Source organism: Polyodon spathula, chromosome 9 (assembly GCF_017654505.1).
Source record: "Polyodon spathula isolate WHYD16114869_AA chromosome 9, ASM1765450v1, whole genome shotgun sequence".
Lineage (NCBI taxonomy): Eukaryota > Metazoa > Chordata > Actinopteri > Acipenseriformes > Polyodontidae > Polyodon > Polyodon spathula.
Window position 1 is genome coordinate 47868248 of NC_054542.1, and position 27811 is coordinate 47896058.

Here is a 27811-nt window from a genome sequence, read left to right on the forward strand (position 1 = left end):
ATGCTCCTAGTGGTATTGAAATGCCTTGGGGGATTTCCTCCTGTGTGTCATACACTGGGTGAAGTGCAGTGTATGTCCTGCTTGATGGTAAGAAGTGTTTGTGGTTAACTTCAGAATGGAGGTGGTGGTTTCCACTCAAACCATTCCTCTGGCGCCTGTCTTCTTACTTCCAAGTAACTTGACATCTTGGGGAAACTTTATATTCTTCTTTAATTTAGGTATACATGTTTTAAGAAATAGAGTAACACAATAAAAAAAAAATAGTAAAAAACAATATTTCAAAGCTAAAATGTCCAAAATCCTCCCAAAATAAGAATTATCTTTTTATCAGTAGTTGTGTTTCTTTTGTTATTGGGCTTTCTGTCTGAGTTTTGTGAATTATGTACTTATTAGGGTTGGAGACAGGGTATTACTAGACTATACAGACTAGAGCAGTTTTATTCCTTAATCTTTTGATGCCCTTACTGTGTTAATTACAGCTCCTTCAGGAGCTCCCCAAGTCTGATGCTATGTGAATATTGTGGATTTGTATTTACCCAAAGATCTTCTCACGTGTAATTACCGTATCCTACAGCAGTGTGTTATTCGTGTTTAGGGGACTCGTGTCTAGTTTTTGAGTGTGTATACACTGATTGTTTTCCCCCTAAATGTAAAAATATGTTGAAAAAATTTTAGAAAAAGTTTAGAAAAATAAGTTTCTGTACACTTCCTACTATCCAATGTCGAGCATTTCTGCACTTCGTGTACATTTTGTATTTGAAATATTCCTTATTGTCGTGCATTTCTGTACTTCGTGTACATTTTGTATTTGAATGATTCCTTATAGTTCACATTCGTGTGTTTATAGAATTCAGTTTGAGCAGATAAAGCTGTTGCGTTTTGGATTGGTAGCTTTGCTGCTATTGAAAACCCTACGCTTGCAAGCATCTACCAGTACAAGGGTTGTCCAAATGATTTGCAATAGCTAGTAGTTATACAGAGGAGTGACAGGGTCGGAGTTTCGAGACAGGTAAAACAGTGTTGAATTTTGTCACAGTGCACGTTCTCTTTTTTTTGGGGGGGGGGGGGGGGGGGGGGGGGGGGGGGGAAGTGGTACTTTCTGTAATGTTTTGTGTGAATCAGCTAGTTTAACCTTCATGGGTATAAGCCGTGCACGTCGTGTAAATGATCTGATTGGCTGCACGGATAGAGAGAAAAAATACTTAACGCAGATGCCCACCCACTTCTTATATTAAACCAAGGTCTCGACTGAATTCTTCCAGCAGATGCCAAGAAGTTGTACTGATTGCCCATAGCAGGTACAGTGAGTGGCGAAGGTAACTGCGAAGCAGCGCCGGAATGGAGAACAGTCAGCCCCGCTTTGATTCAGACCCGATTAAAGAATCGACATCCAGGTGGTTTGTTGTCCGTGTTCTGCTCATTATGGGGTTGCTTCAGATCGCATCGAGCATCGCGCTTGTAATGTACTTCTCACACCAGATTGCACAGGTACGTATAGGCTCGTCTGCTGCTCCGTGTTTATATTTTAGGCAGGGAGGGTCGCGCACTCGTTGAATTGTTGTCAGTTTCGGTTCTCTCTTCTTTTTGTGCAAGCTCTTTTCTTTTTGGATAAGAACAGTATGACTCCATGCACAATGCACACCACATTTGTGAAGTTCAGATGCGACATGTACTAAGGTAACGCACATTTAATAGGGACACAATAAAAGTTTATGAAGATTTTCTACTGCAGTGTAACTACAGTGGAAGGCACTAAACCACGAACAACACTGAAGGTAGAGTGAGGCAATTGGGCATGTGACATATACCTGTGATCTGCAAACAATGCGTTACTTACTTTTAATTGTTCCCTGGGCACACGGTGAGGACTGTTTAGCACAAGGATGTACTATGCATGGTGTTTGATTTTGATAAATGTTTTAAAGAAAAAAAAAGACACGCTGCACATAACGCTTGTCCTTTTGTGTTTGTTATTGTAACCCTCCTCTCAAGTACCATTCATACCAAGGTGATTGTATTTGGAGGTTTCGCTTTTGCTACGAGGAGTGGGGTAATCTATAGAAACCATTCTTATGCTGAACAGCAGTAGAGTTCTGTATGAAACTGCATGAGGGTGTTCCAGAAATTGATGCTTTAAATCTGGAACCCCCTTAATTCCCCCTGTTGTTCAGTTGTGGTGTTTAAAAACATGTAAACCCAACCTTGTGCTGACAGCAGTGGAAAACTTTCGTCAGCTCCCATGACTTTCTTTTTTGGTGAGAGCTTTTATTCTCATTCAAACAATGGGAGCTGTGTTTATTTATACAAATTACAACTCTCCGCTGATAGAATACAAATTAAAACACACTGGAAATACAAGTAGTGAAATATTTGTCTTTAAAAAAAAAATAAAAATACTTACGTTTTTAAAGTTACAACTGTACACTTTCTAAATTGTAATTTTGGATTATTTAGAATATTTAATTTGCGGGTCAAAGTTTCCTGATTTTAATTTTTTTTTAATGAAATATAAGTGGTTAATTTTGGCTCACAAACATATACTGAAAACATGAACCGGTGGTGACTCGTTGGTAAGTTAGAGTCGTTTATGAGTGTTTGGTAAACAGGGAGTAGTAATTATTTTCGTTGGTAAGTTAGAGTCTTTATGAGTGTTTGGTAAACAGGGAGTAGTAATTCTTTTCGTTGGTAAGTTAGAGTCGTTTATGAGTGTTTGGTAAACAGGGAGTAGTAATTCTTTTCCTGACCCTGCTCAGAGATGCTTGATTGTAGAGTCTGAAACAGTGCCTCTGCACTATTGTCTGTCAGTCTAAGCTTTCACATACTCAATACCCTGTGTGCCTCAGACTGTTCTGCGCTCAAGGAATTGTTCTATAGGGGCTCCCTTCACAGCCATACCATTGCTTCTCGGAGAGTAATAATAATAATAATAATAATAATAATAATAATAATAATAATAATAATAGAGAATAATAATAATAGAGAATAAGTAGGGATTCTAGAGAGTGTTTAACGTAGTATCTACATTTGCAGAGAAACAAACTCTAAATGTGTTTATTGCAGGTATCCTCAAACTGTTCCTTGCAGAATAATGCACAATGCTTGAATGAATCTCAATGGAAAGCAATACAAGATTTGCCGGCAAAGAACAAACAAGAGGTAAGTGCTTGTCTTCTCTTAATTTTATCGCAGGTGTGTTTACAGCCTAAAGTGAACTGCTTCCAGGAAACCAAGAATGCACAATCAAACATGCATACTACTGTTTAATAACGTGTATTGCAACCTCAGTCATATTATTAAAGCCTCATAAGGTTCTAAAAGTATTTAGCACATGTTTAAGAAGATGGTGCTGATGGGAATATCATCTCTTCACAGTGAGTGAGTACCGGTGATGAGACTCCTCTGTAATGGGTTTAAAACCCTGCATTATTAGACTAGCCCGTCAGGATGGCTGCTTTTCTCCTGTTTTAAATGGACAAAAAACATGGCCATCTTTTCTTGATTCTTGAGCAATCTACAACCTCCTGCTTTTGCAACTGGTGGGACATTCCTTTTTGGCTCACAGAGTGATAAAGTGAAAAACAAGTTTCAAGCAAAAGAAAGTGTGTCAACCTTGCAGCTAAGAGCAGAACGGACTAGTGTAGGTGTGCTTTGTGATAGAATGTGATAGAATGCTCTATTGTTGAAAATGCAGTAACCAGAAATTGTATATTTCAATTACTCAATAAGACCAGAGAGTGCGTGGTTGTGCTGGATAGTGTCACTGCTTGGAATGCTGTTTGCAGCATTCTAAAACTCTAAACATTTTGGGTCACTGCATCTTTAACACAGTAGTTTAAGAGTTGGTTTGTACTGTAGTCTACAGGTTAACCATTCTTAATCATTTTCTAGTGTTTATGTATTTATGTTTATGTATTATAATTGGCAGCCCTGTTGTCGTGGTCCACAGTACCATGTCCTTCAACCTCTGCAGTGGCATGTGTGGGTGTGAGCATTCTTACAGAACAGTCAAACACTCGAAAGCACAGGCAGTAAAGGAGGGACACATGTGCCTCTAATTATGGGCTGTGCTGCTGAGATTGGTTGAAACAAAGCATTGTGTTAATCATGCTTCTTAGCTGGTTCAACAGCATAAACACCTGGCTGCTGAGAAGAAAAAAAAAAGCATCATGCATTTAATAATCGCTTCATCATTGCTTCGAGGGATTTGTGATAGCCTATCTCTTTTGCTAAAATACTGTGGTTAGTGGGGATTACAATGGGCAATTGTTAGACAGCCCCTTATCTGTGGCTCTGGACTGGTATTTTCAGAACAGTACCAGGATTCCTTTTCCCTTATGTTGCATCAGTGAGCTGAAGAAGTTATTGAATATAGAATGTGTCAAGTGCTGTATTGAAATGTTTTGTATTATTTTCAGGGAGAACATGGTCAGTATTATAGGGATGTGTCTATGGGGGATCACGTGTGCTTTTGAAAGCAGTGCAAAGCAGAACATAAGTGGCAATTGAACCAGATCTGAATAGGTGCATTCTTGGGGGGCATACACCACCTGAACTGGTCACCAAAGGGCTTCAGTCATTCGTTTGAATTGAAATACACAAATCTGAGAGAAAAAGATATCAAGAAACGTGATGAAACAGTCCATACCAGCGCTGGCCACATGCAAGACAGCAGTGGCACTGCCCACTTTAAACCTGTGTGTACCAGTGCTCTTCCAATTAGTCTGTGTTGAACAAATGATAACACGCATTTTTGTGTTGTTGCTTGCTTCAGAGTTTATTGTGCTTTTTTATGCTTTTAAAGAAAAGCACCCAAGTGTAAGATCAGGCTGAATGGTCACTTGTATGGTGCTGCCTCTAGAATAAGCTTCATGATTGTAGCTATCTCTCCATGCAGTGCTGCAGAATGGTAGCAAACTGCTTTACTTCAGTGTGCTTCTGCTTTTACTGCATTGTAACAAACTGGGACTGGTTGTAACAGGGTATTAGCAAAGTAAAAGAAGCAGTGCGAAAGTGAAATCAGAGCTTGGCATACAAACCCTTATGTTCTTTGCAGGATTGTGTTTCTAAAAGCATTGTATAATGTGTGTAAGCTCCTGTATAGCGTTTTCGATCCATATCACTGCTTACAGTGTGGCTTTACTGATAACAATCTACAAGGTATTTTTCTTTCACTTTCTGGCATTGCATGGCAATCAGATGTATAATAATGTGTTAAACGCATATCACGCGATCAAGTTACTGTAATTAATAGTTTGGAAATGGAAAGGCTGTTATAATGTCATCATAAATAACTGCAGTGGCGTGTTTATTTTATTTTGTAATCCACACTTAGTAAAAAGAGTGCAGAGAGAATTGGTACTATATATATTTTCTACAGATTACTAATATTTTGTTGTAGAAATACTAAAAGAAACAAACAGATTATTTGTCACTCGCTTTATTACTTTAGTCAAAACGTTTGACCCAGAATTGTGTTAGTTTCTTATAGCATTTCTACTGATAATGTTTTTTTTTTCTTTATACTTCTTTGGTGACAATAACTTATGTATGTTTATAATCACCTTTTGATGTTGCTTATTATTTTATATTATACTTCTTTTGTGATGTCTACTCTCAAGTTTCCATGTTGAATTTTTTTACACTACTGTATGCTACGGACAATATAGAACAATTACAGAGCACATATGAACAGCAAACGAGGGCTGCTTACAAAAGCGCAAGTCTCTTCTTGTTAAGTGGCAATATAGTTTCTTTACTTTCCATACCACACATAGGCTAATTACACATGCCAGCACTCAACACTGAATTCCATACAAAAAATGTTAGCAATCCATAAATCCTATTTACATAAGAGACACATCCCCTCAAAGTGTGAATGCATACAGAGGTTAAAATAGACTGTATTGCTCGTAAATGACTCTACCGCCCACATGTTAACTAAGGACTGTGATGTAGCTCTGTTTCTGCTCCCAGTTCTTCTTGTGCTAGAACTTGAATCAGATCCACAGATGGGGGAGCTGGCAGGAGGATTCAAGCAGCAATAAAAAGCTGTTTTAAACCACCTTTGTTTTGTGGTACTGATAGCGCTTTATAGAGAGGAAGTATAGACCTGACAGACTCATCTTAAGGTTCGTTTAGTGTTAACCTTCTAAAAAATCATTTAAACCCTATACGGGGCACTGCAGCTTTAAAACTACTAAAAAGGAGGGAAAATAGTCCATGAAATATAACTGGCAGGATAAGCTGTATTGGTTGGCAAAACTCTACTGGGGAAGTGACTGACAATTGTGACTAAGTGTGTGACACAGGGAAGACATAAAAGCGAGTAACTAGAAAAGACAATAAATGAACAGGATGATGAAAGCACTGGGCAGCCTCAAGTGTGCACTGTCAGCATGATTTTCATTGGGATTTGTTAGTTGTTTGTGGGATCCTTTTTTAATAATGGAAGAGAAAAGTAACAAACACTTTTAAACCACGTGGTTAGTAATCTTAGTCATTATTCAAATACGTCTTGTTTATTTTGATTGAATCAACACACTCATCTGTCTCAGTGCAGTGAAAGTCTGCTGCAGTGTCTTTATGCCTGCATGGATTCTAGTCTCAGTGCAGTGAAAGTCTGCTGCAGTGTCTTTATGCCTGCATGGATTCTAGTCTCAGTGCAGTGAAAGTCTGCTGCAGTGTCTTTATGCCTGCATGGATTCTAGTCTCAGTGCAGTGAAAGTCTGCTGCAGTGTCTTTATGCCTGCATGGATTCTAGTCTCAGTGCAGTGAGTCTGCTGCAGTGTCTTTATGCCTGCATGAATTCTAGTCTCAGTGCAGTGAAAGTCTGCTGCAGTGTCTTTATGCCTGCATGGATTCTAGTCTCAGTGCAGTGAAAGTCTGCTGCAGTGTCTTTATGCCTGCATGGATTCTAGTCTCAGTGCAGTGAAAGTCTGCTGCAGTGTCTTTATGCCTGCATGGATTCTAGTCTCAGTGCAGTGAAAGTCTGCTGCAGTGTCTTTATGCCTGCATGGATTCTAGTCTCAGTGCAGTGAAAGTTTGCTGCAGTGTCTTTATGCCTGCATGGATTCTAGTCTCAGTGCAGTGAAAGTCTGCTGCAGTGTCTTTATGCCTGCATGGATTCTAGTCTCAGTGCAGTGAAAGTCTGCTGCAATGTCTTTATGGCAGCATGGATTCTTGTCTCAGTGCAGTGAAAGTCTGCTGCAGTGTCTTTATGCCAGCATGGATTCTTCTCTGATGTCAGTCAGGTTTACACGCTGCAGTCTGAACTGAGTCAGAGGGGTTTTTGGAGAATGCAACAAGGCCACACCAAAGGGATTAATGGGAGGCATGTGGCCAAATACAGGTGCAATTAACTTGTCAGCAGTGGCTTGTATTGTCTAGTGACTTGTTCTGCTGTCAATCTTACTTTGGTTAACCCATTCAGAGGGATGGAGAAAATGATATGCTTGTCTGTATAAGTAAAACAGGCAGATTAAATGATGTGAATGTATGGCAGAAGTCTTTTCTATTAAATGATGTACATCCAGCTGGGTTGCTTAAAGAGAATGGGCTTTAGGTTAGTTTTGAAAATGGGAAAAGGCCACTGAAGAGTGGCCAGAATAGAGTGCTAGTCCTCAAAAGCCAGGAGAATCGAAACCGTTAGTATAGCGTGACTGTGAGACATAGTGGCTTACACTACCCCCTCATACTGTAGGATTAGAGGCGTTTCATTACAGCAGTACACACCATACTGCCATACCAAAGGAAGCCTTCAGGACAAAACAGAAAAGAAATGGCTCATTTGTTAAAAAAAATTGGAATACTGTGGGATGTGAGTCTTAAGATGAAGTACATGAATGCTGTAGGAAATTAAAAACAGAAAGGAAATTGCCCAATTACAAAGTTATGTGAATGCTTTAATGTGGCACCACAGAGTATTGCTGTTATAAGAGCTATTTATTATTAATTGCTACTGTGCCAAGCAGTACTTGAGACAAAATGGAGGTTTGCAAAAGTGTATAACGAGCTCACACTGTATTCGTCCTTTAATTGAGAAACATTGTGGTATTTTCTAACAACCCTTAGCAAGGTTCTTATCTGAACATTGACGTCACATCTCGTTTAGTGGTCTTTAGCTTTTCAAGTGGGTTTTCAATGTCTTCACACTTACCTTGCAATTTTTTTAATTTTTTTTTTGCGCAAGTCATACTTTAGACACAAAGGTTAGCATTTGAATCTGTGTCGGTTTTCATCAGCTAAGAGAGGTCATGTTTGTCATCTGAGGTTAATCCTTAGATGTCCTCTATGCAATGTTAAGGACTCTGCTGTGAAGATTCCACCCTCTTATACATGAAACAGGTATTTGACCCATGTCTGCTGTCTTGGGAGACTGCTGTTCCATTCTAAAGCTGCTTCACCCTCTGTTGAAGCTCCCTGGGCCTGGGTTGTGAGGAAACACTGAACTGATAGAACAGTGTTTTAAATCTAGTTCATGATATCTATTGTACATCCTAAATGAAAGTAAAAAGCAATACAAGCAACAAACTACAGTAACACTGCACCATTGATAAAGATGCCCACTCTAATAATAAGCAAAAACACTGATTGCTTAGCACCATGGTAAATGTGCTTTATACTGTATATCACTGTAGTTTACAATGCTTTAGCAAGATTTATACTGTATATCACTGTATTTAACAATGCTTTAGCAAGCTTTTTACCTTTGCTGCATAGAGTAGCATTCACCTCGACTCCTGTGAGAGCTGTATGCTTGGCTGTGCTTTGTTTACACCATAACGCACTTCACTATGGTAAACCGTGGTATACCACATCACTTTGTTGTAAGGGGTGCAGTTGACCAATACTTTTGAATGTCTTTTCAGACAGTTTTATTACTTAACCCTTCTTTGGTGTTGCAGGTTGCCAATGCCACAAGAAAGCTTTTGTCAACCAGCCAATCAAGCCTTGAAAACAACCACAGATGTTTTCTGGTGGCTATTTTCCATCACTCCAAAAAATGATGAGGTGGAACTTTTCTCTTAAAAAAAAAAAAAAAAAAGAACTAATAGATTTCAAACTGTTTGCGTGACTCAAACAATGATCTGGGGCTGTTTTGTGAAGTTTGCTGTGTAATTCCACTGCTGCTCAGTGAACTCCTCTCTATGTACACGGGTAAGGGCTCTTTGGAGAGTCTGAACTGTGCCAGGGACGTTTCTGATCCAGCTGATCTCATCCAGCTCTTTGCTTTGGGTATGCTGCGCATGCATGCATATGCTCTTGCTTCACTTATGCAGTCTTCGTCAAAAAAGCCACAAATGTGATGCTATAAACCTCTGCATTTCATGTGCTCAAAGACAGATTAATAAGTAGGTTCTGTATTCGTTGTTTACCAGACAATGTTTTAGCGTGACGCAGCTAAGAACCTGAAAGACATCAAATTAAATAAAATGATTCTTATCAGGAGTCAGTTGTGATGTGAAGATTACAAAAATAAAACTGGAGGTACAATGAATAAAACTCATTCATCCTTTGTGTTTTTTTGACAGAGTTTGGCTCCTGTTGCAGATGCTCTTATAGGTCCTCGAAGAGAATTCAGAGTACCTGAACGTCTACACTGCAAAACAAAGAAGGATCAGAAGCAATCTGCGCTTCCTCCTGAGAAACCTTCAGCACACCTACCTATACGAGCTGACAAAAACTTCATTCAAAGTAAGTGAGATTGTCTCCTTGGATGTGCTTGATAATTGACTGTTCAGTTCCAATAGGAAATGGTAAGAGCGCCAGAATTGAATCCACAACGTTATCTATCCATTCAATCGAGCTACAGTTGAACCTCAATTCTGGCAATAGTATGCTTAACCTTTGTTTGTTTGTTTTTTTTTGTATTTTAAAGACACCACTCAACCAACCATGATATACTGGGACTCAAGTAATGGCTTGGCACATATACATAATATGAGCTATTCAGATGGAAAGATCAAAGTCAACCAGGAAGGACTCTACTACGTGTATGCCAAGACATGTTTCAGACATAATCTGGAAGTATCCGAGGAGCTCCGAGCTGTGGAGAACGGGATTCAGTTGCTGCAGTACGTTTACCACGTAAAACATACGCGGCAACACGAAAATCTGCTTCTCATGAAGAGTGGGAGTGTCAAGCACTGGAACAAACATGTCAAATTCAGACTCTATTGCATACACCAAGGAGGCCTCTTTCCATTAAAGTCTGGGGACGACCTGTTTGTTAAAGTGTCCTATGCATCGTTACTGGATCCAACACAAGAGGCTAGCTATTTAGGAGCTTTTAAACTGGAATAAGTTATTTTATACAGAACATGTAAAAAAATCCTGCCTTATGAACATTCTTTTGAGAATAACGAAGAACCACTGAGCTCACAAGAATAATAGACTGTTTTATTTGTTACAATTTTTAATTTTTGCTTTAAGTATTTACTTTCACAAAAAAGTGTGTGTGCTTTTTATATGGTTAAAATCAAATGTTATATTTGATAATAATGATTTTAGGGTTACTGTTAATTATGTATTATAGTGTCTGTTGGCACATGAGATTTAAGATATTGTCTTGTCATTTGATGTTTTATTATTGATCCGGTGCACTTCTGGATTTCCTGAGGGGGTCAATGCAGCTCAAAATCGGTTTCGTTTAAAGCGAATACCTTGTTTCCATCTTCATGTGAAACCCATGTTTTGCACTTGGTGTTGGTTGATTGTCTGTCCACACTTCACTTGGTCAGCTGTACTGTCCGTATTAGATATCAGGAGCTAGGCATGGTTGAACCACTTTTATGGAAAGCACATCTGGAGTTCTAGAGTGTCGATGATTTAGTTTCTCACTTTCTACCCTTTGTGCAGAAACTTCACCTTGATGCTAGGTGGCAAGGTGCTAATACTGCAACCACTTGTGGGGGCTGGATCCTCTCCATTTGTGGTGCAAGCGACACCATGGATGTTAATCTTGTTTTGCTATCTCAATTCCAAGATATGTCAAAAAGAAAAGAAAACAGGCGAAGGTGATTTGTCATTTCTTTGGCTAATGCATTCTTTGGCTGAGGACCTTTGTAAACACGATGCTGATAGTACAGGTCCCCATCCTTTTCTTTAACTAGAGAGTCTAGTCTTTGGAATGGAGAGTCATGGAGGTATCTATACTACATACATGAACACAATGCTCTGTAAATCACAGCATTTCTGTTTGTTAGTGGAACTAAAAGTGTGTGACGGTTATACGTATTTATTTGAGTGTAGGACAGGTGGAAACAAGTTAAAAAGTGTGAAGGTCTGCGTATTTATAAATTGTCAGCGTTTTGAAAGAGCGGCAGACTGATCATACAGTTGAGCTGATTGTTTCCCATTTAGAGTTTTTTAAGATTTTTTTTCTCATGTTATTTATATCAGTTAAAGTAATAAAATAAATACTTTTTTTAAATGGTCTGTAGTTTTTTGTATGGTGTGTGGTGTTATCAGTTTGAATGTGTTTGGCTTGTAACTCTTGCACATGGTGTGAACCTGCTTTCAATACTCATTCAGCACTAAGTAACTTTACAGTGAGGACTTCCTGGGTACTCACTGAAAACAAGGCCTCGGTCTCCGTGAGGAATTATTATATAAAAAGGTTCTTTGCATTGAAATATTTTTTAGATCCAATGCTATATATTACTGGGACATTCCTGGCTTTCATTGCTGTTACCGCAGGAGTAACCCCACCTACAACAAAGGAAGTATGTAAGCAGGCATCAGCAAGTTTTAATCCAATGTGTTGCACAGTGCTCTTTCACACGTTTGGTTTTAATCCAATGTGTTGCACAGTGCTCTTTCACACGTTTGGTTTTAATCCAATGTGTTGCACAGTGCTCTTTCACTCGTTTGGTTTTAATCCAATGTGTTGCACAGTGCTCTTTCACACGTTTGGTTTTAATCCAATGTGTTGCACAGTGCTCTTTCACACGTTTGGTTTTAATCCAATGTGTTGCAGAGTGCTCTTTCACACGTTTGGTTTTAATCCAATGTGTTGCACAGTGCTCTTTCACACGTTTGGTTTTAATCCAATGTGTTGCACAGTGCTCTTTCACACGTTTGGTTTTAATCCAATGTGTTGCACAGTGCTCTTTCACACGTTTGGTTTTAATCCAATGTGTTGCACAGTGCTCTTTCACACGTTTGGTTTTAATCCAATGTGTTGCACAGTGCTCTTTCACACGTTTGGTTTTAATCCAATGTGTTGCACAGTGCTCTTTCACACGTTTGGTTTTAATCCAATGTGTTGCACGGTGCTCTTTCACACGTTTGGTTTTAATCCAATGTGTTGCACGGTGCTCTTTCACACGTTTGGTTTTAATCCAATGTGTTGCACGGTGCTCTTTCACACGTTTGGTTCATTCACGGTATGCCATATTGATTAGTACATACCCAGCGGCAGTTCCAGCAGCTAGTGGCAATGTTTACACTTGGGGCTGACATCTCGGATGTGGCAACATCGTTATTTTCCGCTGGGGTAGGAGAAGGTTCGCCTATTAATTCCCATGTGACTGACACAGCCACGTCTTCTTCTAAACCCTGGTGGTGTTCTCATTCCTCAAGCTGCTGCAGCTGTGTTGGCTGCTTTCAGCTGCAGTCTTCCTGAAGTCCACTTCAGCAGCGACAGTGAAGCTTGCTACACCCCTTGTTCTAGTGTAAAAGTCAATGTAGTTGTTCTTCCATTTTGCACTTACAGAGATCATTGCCATTAACATCTTCACTAGGTTTAGTATTTATGAGAAGTCTTTTTATTTGTATTTACCAATAGTTTGTAAATTACGGGAGCCAACTTAGTTGTGAAATTTGCTGACAAGCTTCTTCCCTTCTTGACTGGGACAGATTCAAATCCACTTTCCTCCGGTCCCACGACCAAGCCAGCTTTCTATTTCACCCAGGAACTCGAGAGCAGATGTCAGCGAGCTACCGACCTCTGGAGGACAAAGGCCAGTCCTGCAGATGTCCGCATTTGAGCTCACTGGGCGCCTAGCCTGCAGGGTTAGCTGTAGCATGATGAGGAGAAACAGTCCCTGCTGGTTTTACCTACCTAACCCTCGGGAGTGCCAGAGTAATTGCGATGCTCCCTTAGGAGTGCCCAGCAAAGACCGACCTATTTTGCACATCCAGGACGCAAACCTGCACTGTATGACTTACCCTGCCCACCACGCGGCTGCGCTTCTACCAGGTGAGCCACACGGGGACCCCCAAACATGGACTCGTTTTTGCTTATACACAAATATTGCTCTGGCTTCAGGTTTTATAGCTGGCTATTGTCAGCGGAAAAGTACTAGCAACAGTAAATAACAATCTGTTCCCTGCATTATTTTGATGAAGTCGATAGATTTTCAAATTCCTTGGCACCTGAAAAGCTCAATAAACTTTATATTAGAAATGCCAGGGTGCATTTGTGTCACATCCACAGCTAAAATATACAGTATATAAAAGTGTAAGTTGGCAGTGCTAGAGATTTCCTCTAGTACACTTTATTATTTACATCTGTACAAGGGCTTGCTGCTCCAAAACTGTATAGTTGTTTTCAAATGGCTTTAGATGAAGTAACTTGAGCAGAGCAAGTGATCTAGAAGCATTCTAAGAGAATGTGGCAGTGTTGAAGCAAAGGTGTGCCAGCCCTGTCCTCCCTTACATTGAACTTATTATCACTACTGCTTACAATGCAGCAAACCCTTGCTCATAATGAGAGGTTTTCAAACAGTCTGGCACCAAGGACAACGTGCTTGATAGAACCGATGTTCTGAAGAGTCAGCTTAAAATGAAACGGTCAGCATTGTGCCTGAAACGGGAGCGTGTCCCATAGTTCATTGCAAAACCATGTACTTCGAACACCGACTGCAAAATGTCCGCTCTAGTGCAATGGTGTTTGAGATCTGTCCTCAGTGCAGGAAGAGCAATAAAAAAATAAAAAAAATAAACAAAACAAAAAGTGCTCTGGCTTTTCTGTTCAGTACCACATTATGGGTCGTTATTGCTGTGTTACCTGTTTGACAACGCTGGCAATAGTTCTTACACTCAGTGCACTAGAACGGACATTTTGAAAAAAAGATTTGAAACAGACTTTAAAGTTCTAAATGTAAAAAGTTGTCAAGATGTTAACAATGAGAAGAAAAATAACAGGCACGTTATTTACACTGCTATAGCAACACGTGGGGACGGGTAATTATATTTTCAGAACTCCGCTACTTACTCTTTATGCTGCAACTTTGCTCATTGCAAACACTGTTTCTAATATTATGTCAGTTATCATGGCATGCTCTCTCTGTAGGATTTTGAATTTTGAAATGATATTTGTGTTCTCCTGACCTGGGGTTTGCTTCCATAGACAGAACAGTCCATCCTGTATGTTGCTTAATATGCAATGATAGCAAAGCAAACATTTTCTCTCTCTTGTAACTAAGATTGCTGCAATAGAAAGGTCATGTGGTTTTTTGGTTTTGGATACTACAGTAAACACTTTGAGATACTTGCTTCATATTTGGTATCTTACGAGATACGATTTCACAGCGCTGTCCCGGCTCAGCGGGAGTAAGGGAAACTGTGTGGTGTGTTGGGGCTTGTGTTTTCTATTTATTGTAAAAATATATTTTAATAAATAACACCTTATGAATTGATCATCACAAAAAGCAACACAAACCTTGAAGCAGAGAAGCAGAGATGTATTATGTGTGTCTCTGATGAGTCCAGTAGAATTCCATAGCTGGATATAACATGTTTGTTTGTCTCATCAACAGGTTTTGGCAACACATTTCATTTCTAGTTGATGAACACATTTGTTGCCATGGCTCCCTGAAACACTGAATGCGTCTCGTTGCCTTTATCATGCTGAATTCATACCTGAAGCTAGTCCCGAGTGAACTCTCCATTCGTGCAATTTATATTAAGTTAATCAACGTGTGTGTGGATTCTTATTGCTGTGTTTCTTTTTGATTGGCGTAACTTTTTGATTGACGACCCAAATGAACACAGGAATAATGAACCCACGACCCAAAATTATTCACTATTCGATATTGTAACTGAAATACTTAACCAGTCAAAATGCAAAGTTTAATCTATTTGTAATTACACTACACTATATAAGCATTCAGGATTGATAGTTTTACAGGTTGCTAAAATGTTTGCTGTTATCAAATGAATTCTTAGTAGAGAAAACAAATGTATTACGCTAACATATTGCAACGACGAGCAGACAAACCGAGGGGGGGAGGGGCCGGGGCACTGCGACGAACATTCTCTCACGGGACTGCAGCGGATCTCAAACATGAATTTGCAGGAGAGCCTCCATGGGGGTGACTGGGCTATGTGGGAGCATTCATTGGAGCTGTGGAAGAGAACCTGCTGTTTTGTTTTTTTTAATCACCCAGTCAGACACGCAGAGGCTGTGTGTGTGTGTGTTACCCGTTTATTAAACCCTTTTATTTGTCCTGTTGTTCGATACTGTTTATTGCATTTCAGTGGCGACTCGTGGCTTTTTTGACAGGTGAGGCACAAATCATAAAATAGTTATTACCATCCACACTCAATAGATAACATATTAAAAGTACATTTACTTTCTTCAGCTGATTGCATATATGCCTCTGCTAAGAGCATTTTAATTCATTTAAATAATAGACTGCTGTCTCTGTGTAAAATATACCCCATCAATTAAAAAAAAACATTAGTACTGTAAAGAACACACAACCTACAGAATTGCAGATACACGTTTTTATAACCAGCTGGCAAATCAGAACCTTTAAACCACGTAGTATTTATTTCTACAACGTGTCATTATGTGACACACGTGGAACATTCGCTATAAAGACACAAATACAATATCACAATTGATTCATTCAAAACAAACATGGTCACTTGTCATGTCGTGGCAATATATTGACAGTTTTACTCCATTAAAAGAGATGTAACCTTCTCTTATTTAGTTCAAAGAAGGAAACACAGCCAACCATAGTTTGTTCACAGCGCTGCCTTCCATTTTATGAACTCCTTGCGCGTTTGTTTCCTGTCTTTCTTCAAAGTCTCCAGTGCTGGTGTTATTCTGCCATCCTTAACAATTTAACGTCTGTCTCTCTTCTTGGGATGTTACTGTAAAAACTATTTTTCTCAGGGCGCAAATATTATCAGATTCAACTAAACCAATTACTGAACAAATTAAAATCGCACAAATCCTAACTGCAAACCAATGGGTGCTTCACCAAGCTACGGTTACCACAGCAACGCCTTCAGAAAGGGGCGCCCCAGCGTGGTGAGTTGCCATGGTAACAACAAGTAGCTTTGTGAGGCACTCAAAGTTTGTGCCTCAGGTGGCAGTACTACGGTTCCAGTTTTCTGGTGTTGCGGTTTCTCTACTGGTGAAAGTGAGTTGAGACTTTTCAATTTAAATAATGTCACTAGCGCTTCTGTGGACTTATATATATTTAATAGGCTTAAATGTGTGCATATTTCTCAATTAAATAATACAAATATGCAACATGTTTTTTTAGTCTTTTGGAATTATTGGTGAGTCCTTGCCCCACTCGGCTGACGAGCGTCACTAATTGCAATTTTTTTTAGTTAACCTCTCGTTCTTGTAAAATAAACCGTGCATTTGAGACCAGAATACTTGCCTGGATTGCTTCTTTTACCTCCACGTCATATTATCAATTTAAAATTGTGTTACAACATACTGAATACCAGTTTTAATTAATATAGGATGGTAATTTCAATTTTTTAAAATTGCTTCTTTGACTGCAAGTAGGATTAGACATTTTTCGTTTTGCATCCATTTTAACAACTGTTTTCAAAATCACAAGTAACCGCAGATAAAATGCCACTTATACTTTTTTGGTTCATATGTAGAGCAGAAGAATGGAGATACATCATTTCACATAGTCTGAGCAACCCAGCTCTCACCCAAACTGCATGAGAGGATTTGTCTTATACAATAAGAGACACCCTACACACGTCATATTAACTTACTGTAACACCGAGATGGGGTGTGTTTGAACTGAAACTGGTACCTCTTTAGCAGTATAAGCACATGGCTGAGGGTTTATGAAATGGTTTGGACTGTTATTGTGTGACACATGAATGGTTATATGTGCTGTGATTGGCTGATTTGACCTTGAGCATTGTATAAATTGTAACCATGGTCTATCTGCACTGCAATTCCTATGTACTTCCTTAAGCAGCTGCTCTGCTTTGAACCTGCTGTTGTGTTTCACATGCATGGATAGTGCTGGCACAAACACTGCTTTGTTTCTCTTGAAGAGCTGTCATCAGACCAGTAAAAGCGATCATTTACCGCTTGGAGCCGAGTTGTGACTGAGACTCTCCCCAGGGGGTGGTGTAGCCCTACATCACGATAAAGTATGGTCAGTGCCAAGTTCATAACTAGACACCACAGTATTTTGTTCTCAGAATGTTGGCAAGTGCTGCAGGGGACAGAGGAGATATAAACTTTCCTTACCCAAGGATCATCTGACCTGTATGTAAATATGAAATGAAATGTAAATGTTACGGGGCGGAGGCTGAGTGTGGACCAGAGACCTCATGCACCACAAGTGAGCGCCTCAACCACAATGGTTTCAATGCTTTTAAACTCATCTCATCTCATCAACTGGGAACAGGACAGAATCTGTAATGGCAGTGTATCACATGACAGTGCCTGCCACACAAACATGACACTTAATAAAAACAAAGAAAAAAAATAACATCAAAACGTTCAGAGAGAAACACACAAGATGAGCAAATATAACCCCAGAGAGAAGTAGCTCTTGGTGTCACCCCCCACAATGTAGCTCCTGGTGTCCCCCCAGTGTAGGTCCTAGTGTCCCCCCCCCCAGTGTAGAGATCCTAGCTCCTGGTGTCTGCCCCCCCCCCCCCCCCCCTGTGTGTAGCACATCGAGGGCCCAGGGGGGTCAAATCGAGGTGCCACAGGGGGTGTGTAGCTCCTGGTGTCCCCCCCCAGTGTAGCTCCTGGTGTCCCCCCCCAGTGTAGCTCCTGGTGTCCCCCCCAGTGAAGCTCCTGATGTCCCACAGTGTAGCTCCTGGTTGAAATGGACTGGACTTTAGGGATGCACATTGGTGTGAAGAACCACTGACTGAACTACTTCCAGTATAATCCTTAAAGAAGCATGTCTTTATCTATTAATGACAATATGCTCTAGATATTGGTATGATATTTGGAAATATATCAGAATGCCTCATTATTTGTTGACCTACTTAATGTTTTGTTAATAACAAGTGGTTTCCCTTCAGCTTGGAAAGAAACCAAAATTAGTCACTCTGTGTATGTGGCTGAACTGTTACAATTTCATGCATTGACTAATAACAGCAACACAACACTACAATAAAGTAATCTGATTTCATAAATCAAGTATTTATTAAATAAAAAAGTGTATTCTTGTTGAAATGTCCAAAGATTTGTTTAGATGACCAGAACTTCTTGTGCAGAGAATGAGCGCTTATATGTACAATATCACACGTTTGAGAAGCACCGCACTGATTGTGCTGAAGCCTGCAAAGAACCTCCTTTATCAGGGATATATCATTATTAGGGATATGAATGATGTATATCATCATTATTAGGGATATGGAGGCTGTATAGTATCATTATTAGGGATACGGAGGCTGTATATCATCATTATTAGGGATATGAAGGCTGTTTATCATCATTATTAGGGATATGAAGGCTGTATATCATCATTATTAGGGATACGGAGGCTGTATAGCATCATTATTAGGGATATGAAGGCTGTATATCATTATTATTAGGGATATGAAGGCTGTATATCATCATTATTAGGGATATGGAGGCTGTATAGCATCATTATTAGGGATACAGAGGCTGTATATTACCATTATTAGGGATATGAAGGCTATATATCATCATTATTAGGGATATGGAGGCTGTATATCATCATTATTAGGGATACGGAGGCTGTATATCATCATTATTAGAGATATGAAGGCTGTATATCATCATTATTAGGGATATGGAGGCTGTATATCATCATTATTAGGGATATAGAGGCTATCTGCATTTCACACTTATGGTTTTACAAATATCAAAATACTAATTGAACTGTGATAAAACGTGGTTTCGACATTCTTTAGCACACCTTTTCAGAATATGAGAATACAGCTTTTCATAGTACTGATGGGGCTTATTGAAAGCAAGGGACTAATGAGCATTGCTGGGCCCTATTCTAACTTCCCTACAGCTCTGGGATTGATGCCTAGACTGACTGGCTCATTGCAGTTGAGAAATGATTGCAAAACCCTGGTCCAATTCCAAACACACTAACATGAAATATGAGGGTAAATCTTTAAGCTGCTGGTTGTAAACTAATGTTTTCCTGTAGTACAGAGTGTATATGAATGCAGTGTATAAGATGCTACATACAATCCAAGAAATCAGACTATTTTTAATTTTAGACTTAACCTCATTATTACAGCTATTTCAGGCATTGTTCATTTTGTAATAAATGCATGAGCACACTTAATCAGTGCTTCTATGTAAAGGAATGTGATCTTAGTAGAAGCAAGGTTAGCGGAAGAAACCCTTCTGAAATATGATATAGTCATTGGCTATTTCCTAACTAAATTATGAGGGGGTTTTCTGTGGTATATAGCAGGGGAGGGGATAAAAGGGGGTGGATAAAGGCAATGTTTCCTCTAGGAAATGTTTTACCGGTCACAGAGCAAAGCGTCATCGGCATTTGTTTGAAACCTGCCCACTCTTAAGGAAATACACATGTACATAGTTATGGAGAAAAACATTGTAAAAAGTATAAAAATAATAATAAGAATTTCAGATATAACAGTTTTTTTTTCAAAAGTTGTCGAAACATTTTTTCATCAGTTCATTCATTTTCATTGAACATGTTCAATTTGTAGCCATCTTCTAACCACATTAGGCTCAAAAGTATGTTGAACTCATTTAATGCTCAGTCCATGAAATATATAGCAAGTGAATGTTAGAATGTTTGAATTGAATGTTTCCTGCTGGCTAGTGAGGTTGCAAGAGCATCATTTATGTCTGTATTACTGATGGCTGTACAGTGCTGTGAAAAAGTATTTGCCCCCTGTCTGATTTTCTGCATTTTTGCAGATTTTTCAAATTGAATTGAAAAAAATGACACCAAAGTTTGATGCTTCTTTCATTTATTTGGTGTGCAAGGTAATCAAACATGCAATCTTCAGGTGTGAAAAAGTTATTGCCCCCCTGTCACAAAGACGGTTGTAGTGGGTCACCTCAGACCAGAAATGAATACACAGCACTGCGAGTAAAATAATGAATGAATGCACTGCTGCGCGGTTTATTATTACCAGAAAATAAAACAGTTGTACAAAAACACTGACACCAAAACAGGACACGGCACTTGAGGCCAAAATAAATAGACAAACAAAACGAGTAGACACTAACAAAACAGGGTGGACGAACGCTAAACAAAACAAGTATGGTGCTGGTCCTTCTAGCACTCGTAGCAATTGATATAGTTTACGTTTCTCCTCTCTCTCTCCTGTTCTCCACTGCCGAACACACAACCCTGAGTGGGTGAAAACTTGCTGCTTTTATGCAGCTGTACCGAGACTCGATTGCTAAACAATCATTCAATTTGGAGTCGCGGTACAACTGCACGTGAATTAATAAAGTGCAATTCCCCGTGCTTGCATATTATTACATTTGACCTGCACATGAAGTGCTGTGCAGTCCTCGTGTCTAAATACAAATATACATTTTAAACCACTCGTGTTACACAGACCCATTTACATCCCATGTACCAATGACTATACACCAACATTAACACACTGCGCCTAACATACAACACAAATACATAGCCCAGGGGTGGGGCACTTTGCCACACCCCCTAGTTAACTCAACCCAATTAAAGGGATAATTAGAGTCATCTGTTTGAATACTTTAGTCAACAATCAGGCTTGATTTGGGCCAGCCATGCCCAATATAAATCTGACTAACTTTGGCCCTCACCATCAGAATGAAGTTGTCAGCACACAGATTCTAGAGACACATAATGCAATGATCAAAAGAAATTCATGAAGACCTCTGGAAAAAAGTTTTTGTTGCCTATAAGTCTGGAAAGGGTTACTAAGCCATTTCTAAGGCTCTGAGGCTCCACCAAACCACAGTCAGAGCCATATTGTCCAAATGGAGAAAGTTTGGGACAGTAATAAATCTTCCCAGGAGTGGCCGTCCTGCCAAACTCTCTCCAAAAGCAAGGCGTAAAATTGTCCAGGAAGTCACAAAGAACCCTAGGATAACATCCAGGGATCTGCAGGCCTCTCTTGCCTTGGCTAAGGTCAGTGTATATGACTACCATCAGAAAAATTGGATTCATGGCAGAGTAGCAAGGCGGGAACTACTGCTCGCTAAGAAGAACATGAATGCTCGTCACAAGTTTGCCAAAAAGCACCTGGATGATCCTCAAGAGTTATGGAACAATGTTCTATGGACAAAATTTAAATCAAAAGTGGAACTTTTTGGCCAACATGGGCCCCATCATCTCTGGCGAAAACCAAACACTTTATTCCACAGTAAGAACCCCATACCAACGGTCAAGCATGGTGGTGGTAGTGTCATGATTTGGAGATGCTTTGCTGCAGGACCTGGACGATTTGCCATCATTGAAGGAACCATGAATTCTGCTCTGTGTCAGAGAATTCTATAGGAGAATGTCAGGCCATCCGTCAGTGAACTGAAGCGCTGGGTCATGCAGCAAAACAATGATCCGAAACACACATGCAAGTCTACATCAGAATGGTTGAAGAACAAGAAATTTAAAGTTTTGGAATGGCCTAGTCAAAGTCCAGACCTAAACCCATTAAGATGTTATGGCAGGACCTGAAACGAGCAGTTTATGCTTGAAAACTCACAAATGTCATTGAGTTGAAGCAGTTCTGTATGAAAGAGGGGGTCAAAATTCCTCCACGGCGTTGTGAGAGACTGATCAATGACTAAAGGAAGCATTTGGTTGCAGTTATTGCTGCTAAAGGTGGCGTAACCAGTTATTGAGTTTAAGGGGATGATTACTTTTTCACACTGGGGCATTGGGTGTTGCATAACTTTCTTTAATAAATAAATGAAATAAGTATCAAAATGTTATGTTATTTGTTCTCTCAGGGTCCCTTTTATCTAATATTAGATTTTGGTTGAAGATCTGATAACATTCAATGTCAAAAATATGCAAAAATACAGAAAATCAGACAGGGGGCAAATACTTTTTCACGGTACTGTATTTTGTGCCAGGAGGTTGGACTCTCTATGCTACAGCTCTTTGTTTGAGCTCAGTCTTTGATGAAAGATAATTCTGGGTTCTGGGTTCTCACTTCTGATGAACAGCATTTCCATTGTATCCCATGGAGGTGTTCAAACTGAACCTTTGGACATATATGGAACTAAAGAGTGCCCAGGAGCTCTGTGGAATATTCTGCAAAAATCTTTCTTTACCACAGTTAGCTATGGGCTTTTTGGTAACACTTTACATGCAGTGTCTCGAATCACTGTGTATTTGCATAGTAGTTACTTAGTAAGTACATGTGTACTTACACATCACTACAGTGTTGTTATGCATAGTTACAATGTAAATATTTTGCACCGTATATGTAAGCACACAATTTTATCACAATAGACAAATTACAAATTACAGTATTTAGTCCCTCTGTCAATAACTTGTAAAATCATTAACCCACGGCATTAGAATGTATTTCTATTGCCAGTGACAATAACACTCAATTCAATAAATTAAAAGCATACAATCATTTACTATATTACTATTGTTGATAAGTCAATTTAATACATAAACAAATATTAACAACGGGAATGCCAGTAACAGTAACAGCCAATTCAATAAACTGCAAAATTAAATCATTAGCATTTATTTGTGTTGTCAGTGACTACAGCAAGCTATTCAATAAACTGTGAAGAATATGATTACCATCTGCACACATGGTATATGGGGTGGACTTTAAAAAAAACGTTTTTTTGGGCACCCTTGGGATAGGGATAGGGTTAGGGTTAAATTATGCAAAAAAAATGACACATTAATTACATTGTAATTGTGCATAATAACATTGTAGATATGTGTAAGTACACATGTATTTACTAAGTAGCTACTATGTAAATATACAGTAAATAGAGACACAATGTAAAGTGTTTTTTTGTTGTTGTTGTTGTTTTTACCATATCTGATATACATACCAGTGCATTGCTATGGTTTTCCGAGACTTTGCCAAGCTTTTCTCATGGCAAACCATCGTTACTGTAGCTGCTAGAAGAGCTAGACATTCCTGGCTATGTGTGGAGAAGAAGACTGACTCTGGGATGGGATATGTATATGTTGGGAGTGTGGAAATGGCTCAGTTTGGGATAAGGGTGAGGTTAGTATATGTGTGGTGTCCTTTTTCTGTTGAGTGGGATACAGAACTATGCTGGTGTTTTCCAAGCCTAAAGCAAATCCATGATTCATGCTATGAATACAATTCTAAACAAAGTCACAGTGATAAAAATGGACTCAATGCTTTCTAAACATTTGCACTTAGAATGACCTAATTGCCAAAAAGGTATCCTGAAACCACTCATTAAATATATTAAATTAGAATGTAACAGAAGCCCTCCTATTTACCATTAAGTTGTATCTCACTTATTAGGTTACATCATAACAGAAAAAACATGGTGGCAAAAAACCCACTGAATTAACACGTACAGTATAGCTGTAATAGGAATAAAGACACAGAGGCCACATATTCTCTGGTGGCCTTCTATACAGTCCACACATGGCCATGGCACATCACTGTGATGTCATTTAGTTTAGCAGTTGTAATTGGTTGATATACGGCTGGTTTTATAGACCCTGATAAGCCCTAATGTTACCTCAGGTAAAGTATAGTAGTTTGGTTTCTGGGTAAGAACCCAGCAGCTAGTTTTTTTAGCACCCTGATTGGTGTTAGTCTTGGACTAACCTACCAAAGGAAACAGTAGGTAGTTATTTATGTTACATTTGTAGAGCACAGACAATGTAAAAAAGTTTTTTTTTTTTTTTTTTTTTTTTTTTTTTAATTACGAGTAATTATGAAAAGAACCACATTAGGGAATGATTACAAGCACCACAAAAACAGAATACAAATCTGAACATATCATTTAAAGTTTCTTACTGTGCTGTTTTTGCTTTAAATGTTGCACTTCACCACAAGTGGCATTTCATATGACTAAGCTCTGGAATAAGTTCTTATCACAAATGGACAAATCATCAAAATGTATTAGGAAGTAATACGTGATCTTGGTTGTAATTGCATTTCAGTTCCTGGCATTCGTTGTGAAGTGTCAACCACTGTGCATTGAGAATCAGGTCACTAGGTAACCCACTTCATGCGTAGAATGTGGCAAAGGTTTCCTGTTGAAACCCCTTTGAATCTCTGTGTGTTTGTGTTGATTTCACAGGTATCTGCAAATACATTTTTCATGGTCGTTACCAAACTATTACTTTAATATTGGTATCTAGGGTACTTCAGTGTGACCTGCGTAGTTTCCATTCCTTGTTCATAGGAACACGAAATGTGTGAACTGAAACCCACCTGTGGAGAAGAAATGTAACTGTGAACACACGCAATGCACATGGCAAGTCATTCCTAAATACTTCATCAACCCATAACAAAAAATACTATGCTACACTGCAGGTAGTGACAACCCGAGTTTTACTATATAAGAAAAGTGTGCAAATACTTGGCAGGGTAAGAGGATATTCTGGCAGTACATCACTATACAATGTGCTGGATTTGTCCTCAGGCTTAATCACACACCCAATGTCTCCAATGATGTCACCAAAACTAACAATATCTTGTAATTTCTTATTGTTTTATACCTCCACAGGTAACGTTCTAGACGGTTCATGACATGCTCTTATGTTGGAAACACTCTGGATTTGTATATTTCAGTCATGCATTTTTTGACCTGCACGCCGTATTTCATAGCAGGGTAAGCTTTTTCGTGGTTTTTTTTTTTTAAATCATGATCCTGCCTGTTGAGTGCTGTATGCAAAAAATAAATAAAAATAAAAATCATAAGAACCTGCTTTTTGTTTAACCCTTGACTGACTGCTACTGGATGATCACATACTGTACGTCCTTCATCAAGTAAAGCAAAAGGGCACATTTTCTAGTGTCCTTTAAAATGGAATTATTTCCCTTGAATTAATCTTGATTGTTTCAGTTAAGTTGTGAAGGCACTGGTAATTATACTAGTGTAAGTGGTAATTGTGGATTTCATTGCGGCCTTTTCCCCCTCCCTAGCCTCTTGCTTCTGTGTGGGCGAGGATTTTGAAAGTCAGCAACATTGTCTGATCTGCAATAAAAAGTTTTGAAGAGCATGAGATGGATTAAAACTCTGTATAACAGAATGGCACCACCTAGCATAGTACATGTATCTGTATCTATAACTGTTCACTCAGCAAGAAAGCAAATTCCTTAAGTGGATTCATCTGTAACCATTGGTTACACGTCTCTCATTATATAAAATTTTCATTGGTTGAAATAGCTGCCTGTTCACGATGTCACGTGCACCAAATTTGATTGACAGATATGTTTACCAATCAAAGCTGTGATCAATGAAAGATATGTATGGAAAGTATGACGAATCGAAAATTTAGTTAGCCTCTTACAAAGTAAACAATGATATGTAAAATACTATTTTATTGAGCATGGTGACAGAAACAGATTTAGGGACCTGATAAAACACGTTCCATGGGCCAGAGCAGCAGTCACACATACTGTTTAACCACTCTGGGGTAGCCCCTAAACAGCAATATTATTAGCAATTCACAACTACGCAAGGAAAAAAAATCTAAATAAACCATCTATTACTAAAGAAACAGTTCATTATGTTGGTCAGGATAAATGCGCCCCGCTGGATTTTACCACAGCGTTTATCACAATGCACATGAGTAACGTTACAGACACACGTTTGGCAATCATTTAAATTAATGCAGATCAACATTCCAAATATGTATCTACATCTGGAGCACACTATCAGCAATCCTTGTACAAAACAAGACAACAGTTATGATTTTGACACAACTTTAACCCCTTTTTATACAAGCTTAAAACCAGTGTCCTACCACTTCCTGGGAGAGAGAGCGCACTTCAAATCAACGCTTCCCTAAATAGCAGCGTGCATCTCTCTGTTTACCTGGAAAGCACAATTTCAGTGTTATTTAATAACAGTTGATAAATTGGTCCGATACTGTATATGGGGAAAACAAGACAACAGCAAAAAACACCACAAAAGCTTTTTCAGGAATGGTAAAAATGTTCATAATTGAAAAGAATGCATGCGTACAACACTGTGAAGGATAAACTATGGTACCGGATCTCTAAGTAAACTATGATGCCGGTTGTCTATGTCAACTTAAAAAAAACTCTGTTGAGTCGTGTGTCAGCCTAACACAGCTCAGCTGCTCATCAGGAATACCTGTTAATAATTTAGCCTCTGCCTTCACCTCCTGAACTCCTGGAAAAAGTCAGTCATTTATTTACTTCATTTATTATCGGTGCCAGGGCCTGGTCTTGTTTTACATAATATGTAACTGAGCCAAAAGTCAGGAGCTAAAAATAAATAACTGTACTAGTGCCAGCCCACACCTGGCACCAACTTGGTTGTAAAGACAAAGCACCTATCACCCATCTGAGCAGGCGAGTCTGAATGCACCACACTACACAAAGACAGCACAGGGAAAGACAATGCTTTATAAATCACAGCTGCAGAGTTCGACCAAGATTTGACAGGGATCTAAACCAAAGCACAGGGAAACACAGCTTTAATATACAGAAAAAAAAAAAAAAAAAAACAAAAAAAAAAAAAAAAATTAAAAAAAAAAAAAACAACAAAAAAAAACAAAAAAAAAAAAAAAAAAAAAAAAAAAAAAAAAAAAAAAAAAAAAGAGACAAGCCCATTTAACCTAAGTTAACATGGCACAGTGCAACGTTTTTAAGAAAAAAACTAAATTAGTCATTGTTTGTTTTATTTTGTTTTTTTTCCGTAACTAAAACAAAATAATACATTAGATTCTTAAACAATATTTTCCAATAACTTCACTGATTTTGCTCAAAGTGTGGTTTTTAAAAAATGTCATCTTTCCCTGTAAAGGAAGTTCATGATCTGCATCACTGCTGTGGCTTTCTAAAGTAATGTCTATATTATGTTATTATCATGTGTGTAGCAATGAAGGCAGACACAGAGTTTGAGGCTGAATGAAAAAGAAAGCCATCTGGATGTTATTATAGCAACTCAGGGTAGTGAACTTACGAGAGGACGCCTGTTGTTTAATCCCTACAAGGTGTTGTTTAAAGCCTTCACTGCAAAGAGATTCCCAAATACAAGAGTCTGATTTGCAAGGCTGGACAGACTGCATACAGATACACTCACAATGACTGGCTGAGTGTGGACTGGCAGTGTATTTGTGCTTAGAAGTGGTTTCAAAGTTTCTGAATGCAGCAGTTTTTAAAGACTACATTGATTACTGAAGAAGATCTCAGATGGGTTTGGTGCTCTTACAACAAACAGGTGCTAAAACTTTCCTTTTTATGTACAGCAAGTGCACAAGATTACAGTATAAAGGTACCACAACATGGTCCTGCTTGGACAGGAAGAATGTATAAAAAAGGAATCGGTGTTTTTCAGCAGCCAATCACAGGTCACTGTAATGTCAACCCCGCCTCCCAATATTGGTGACAGTTTTCAATGCTGGGTGCTACTGAGATAGAACACAGGTTTACAGCACTGGCAGCTGAAATC

The 27811-nt window shown here is 38.9% G+C and overlaps 1 protein-coding gene across 1 annotated transcript; it reads left to right on the forward strand.

Moving 5' to 3' along the window:
* Window positions 1-1150: 1150 nt before the first annotated feature.
* On the forward strand, window positions 1151-11337 carry LOC121321280 (tumor necrosis factor ligand superfamily member 11-like). The gene is made up of 4 exons (XM_041260180.1): window positions 1151-1488; window positions 3061-3156; window positions 9531-9693; window positions 9878-11337. Exons 1-4 carry the CDS (start codon window positions 1339-1341, stop codon window positions 10300-10302), a joined length of 834 nt encoding a protein of 277 aa, XP_041116114.1. The 5' UTR covers window positions 1151-1338; the 3' UTR covers window positions 10303-11337.
* Window positions 11338-27811: the final 16474 nt, after the last annotated feature.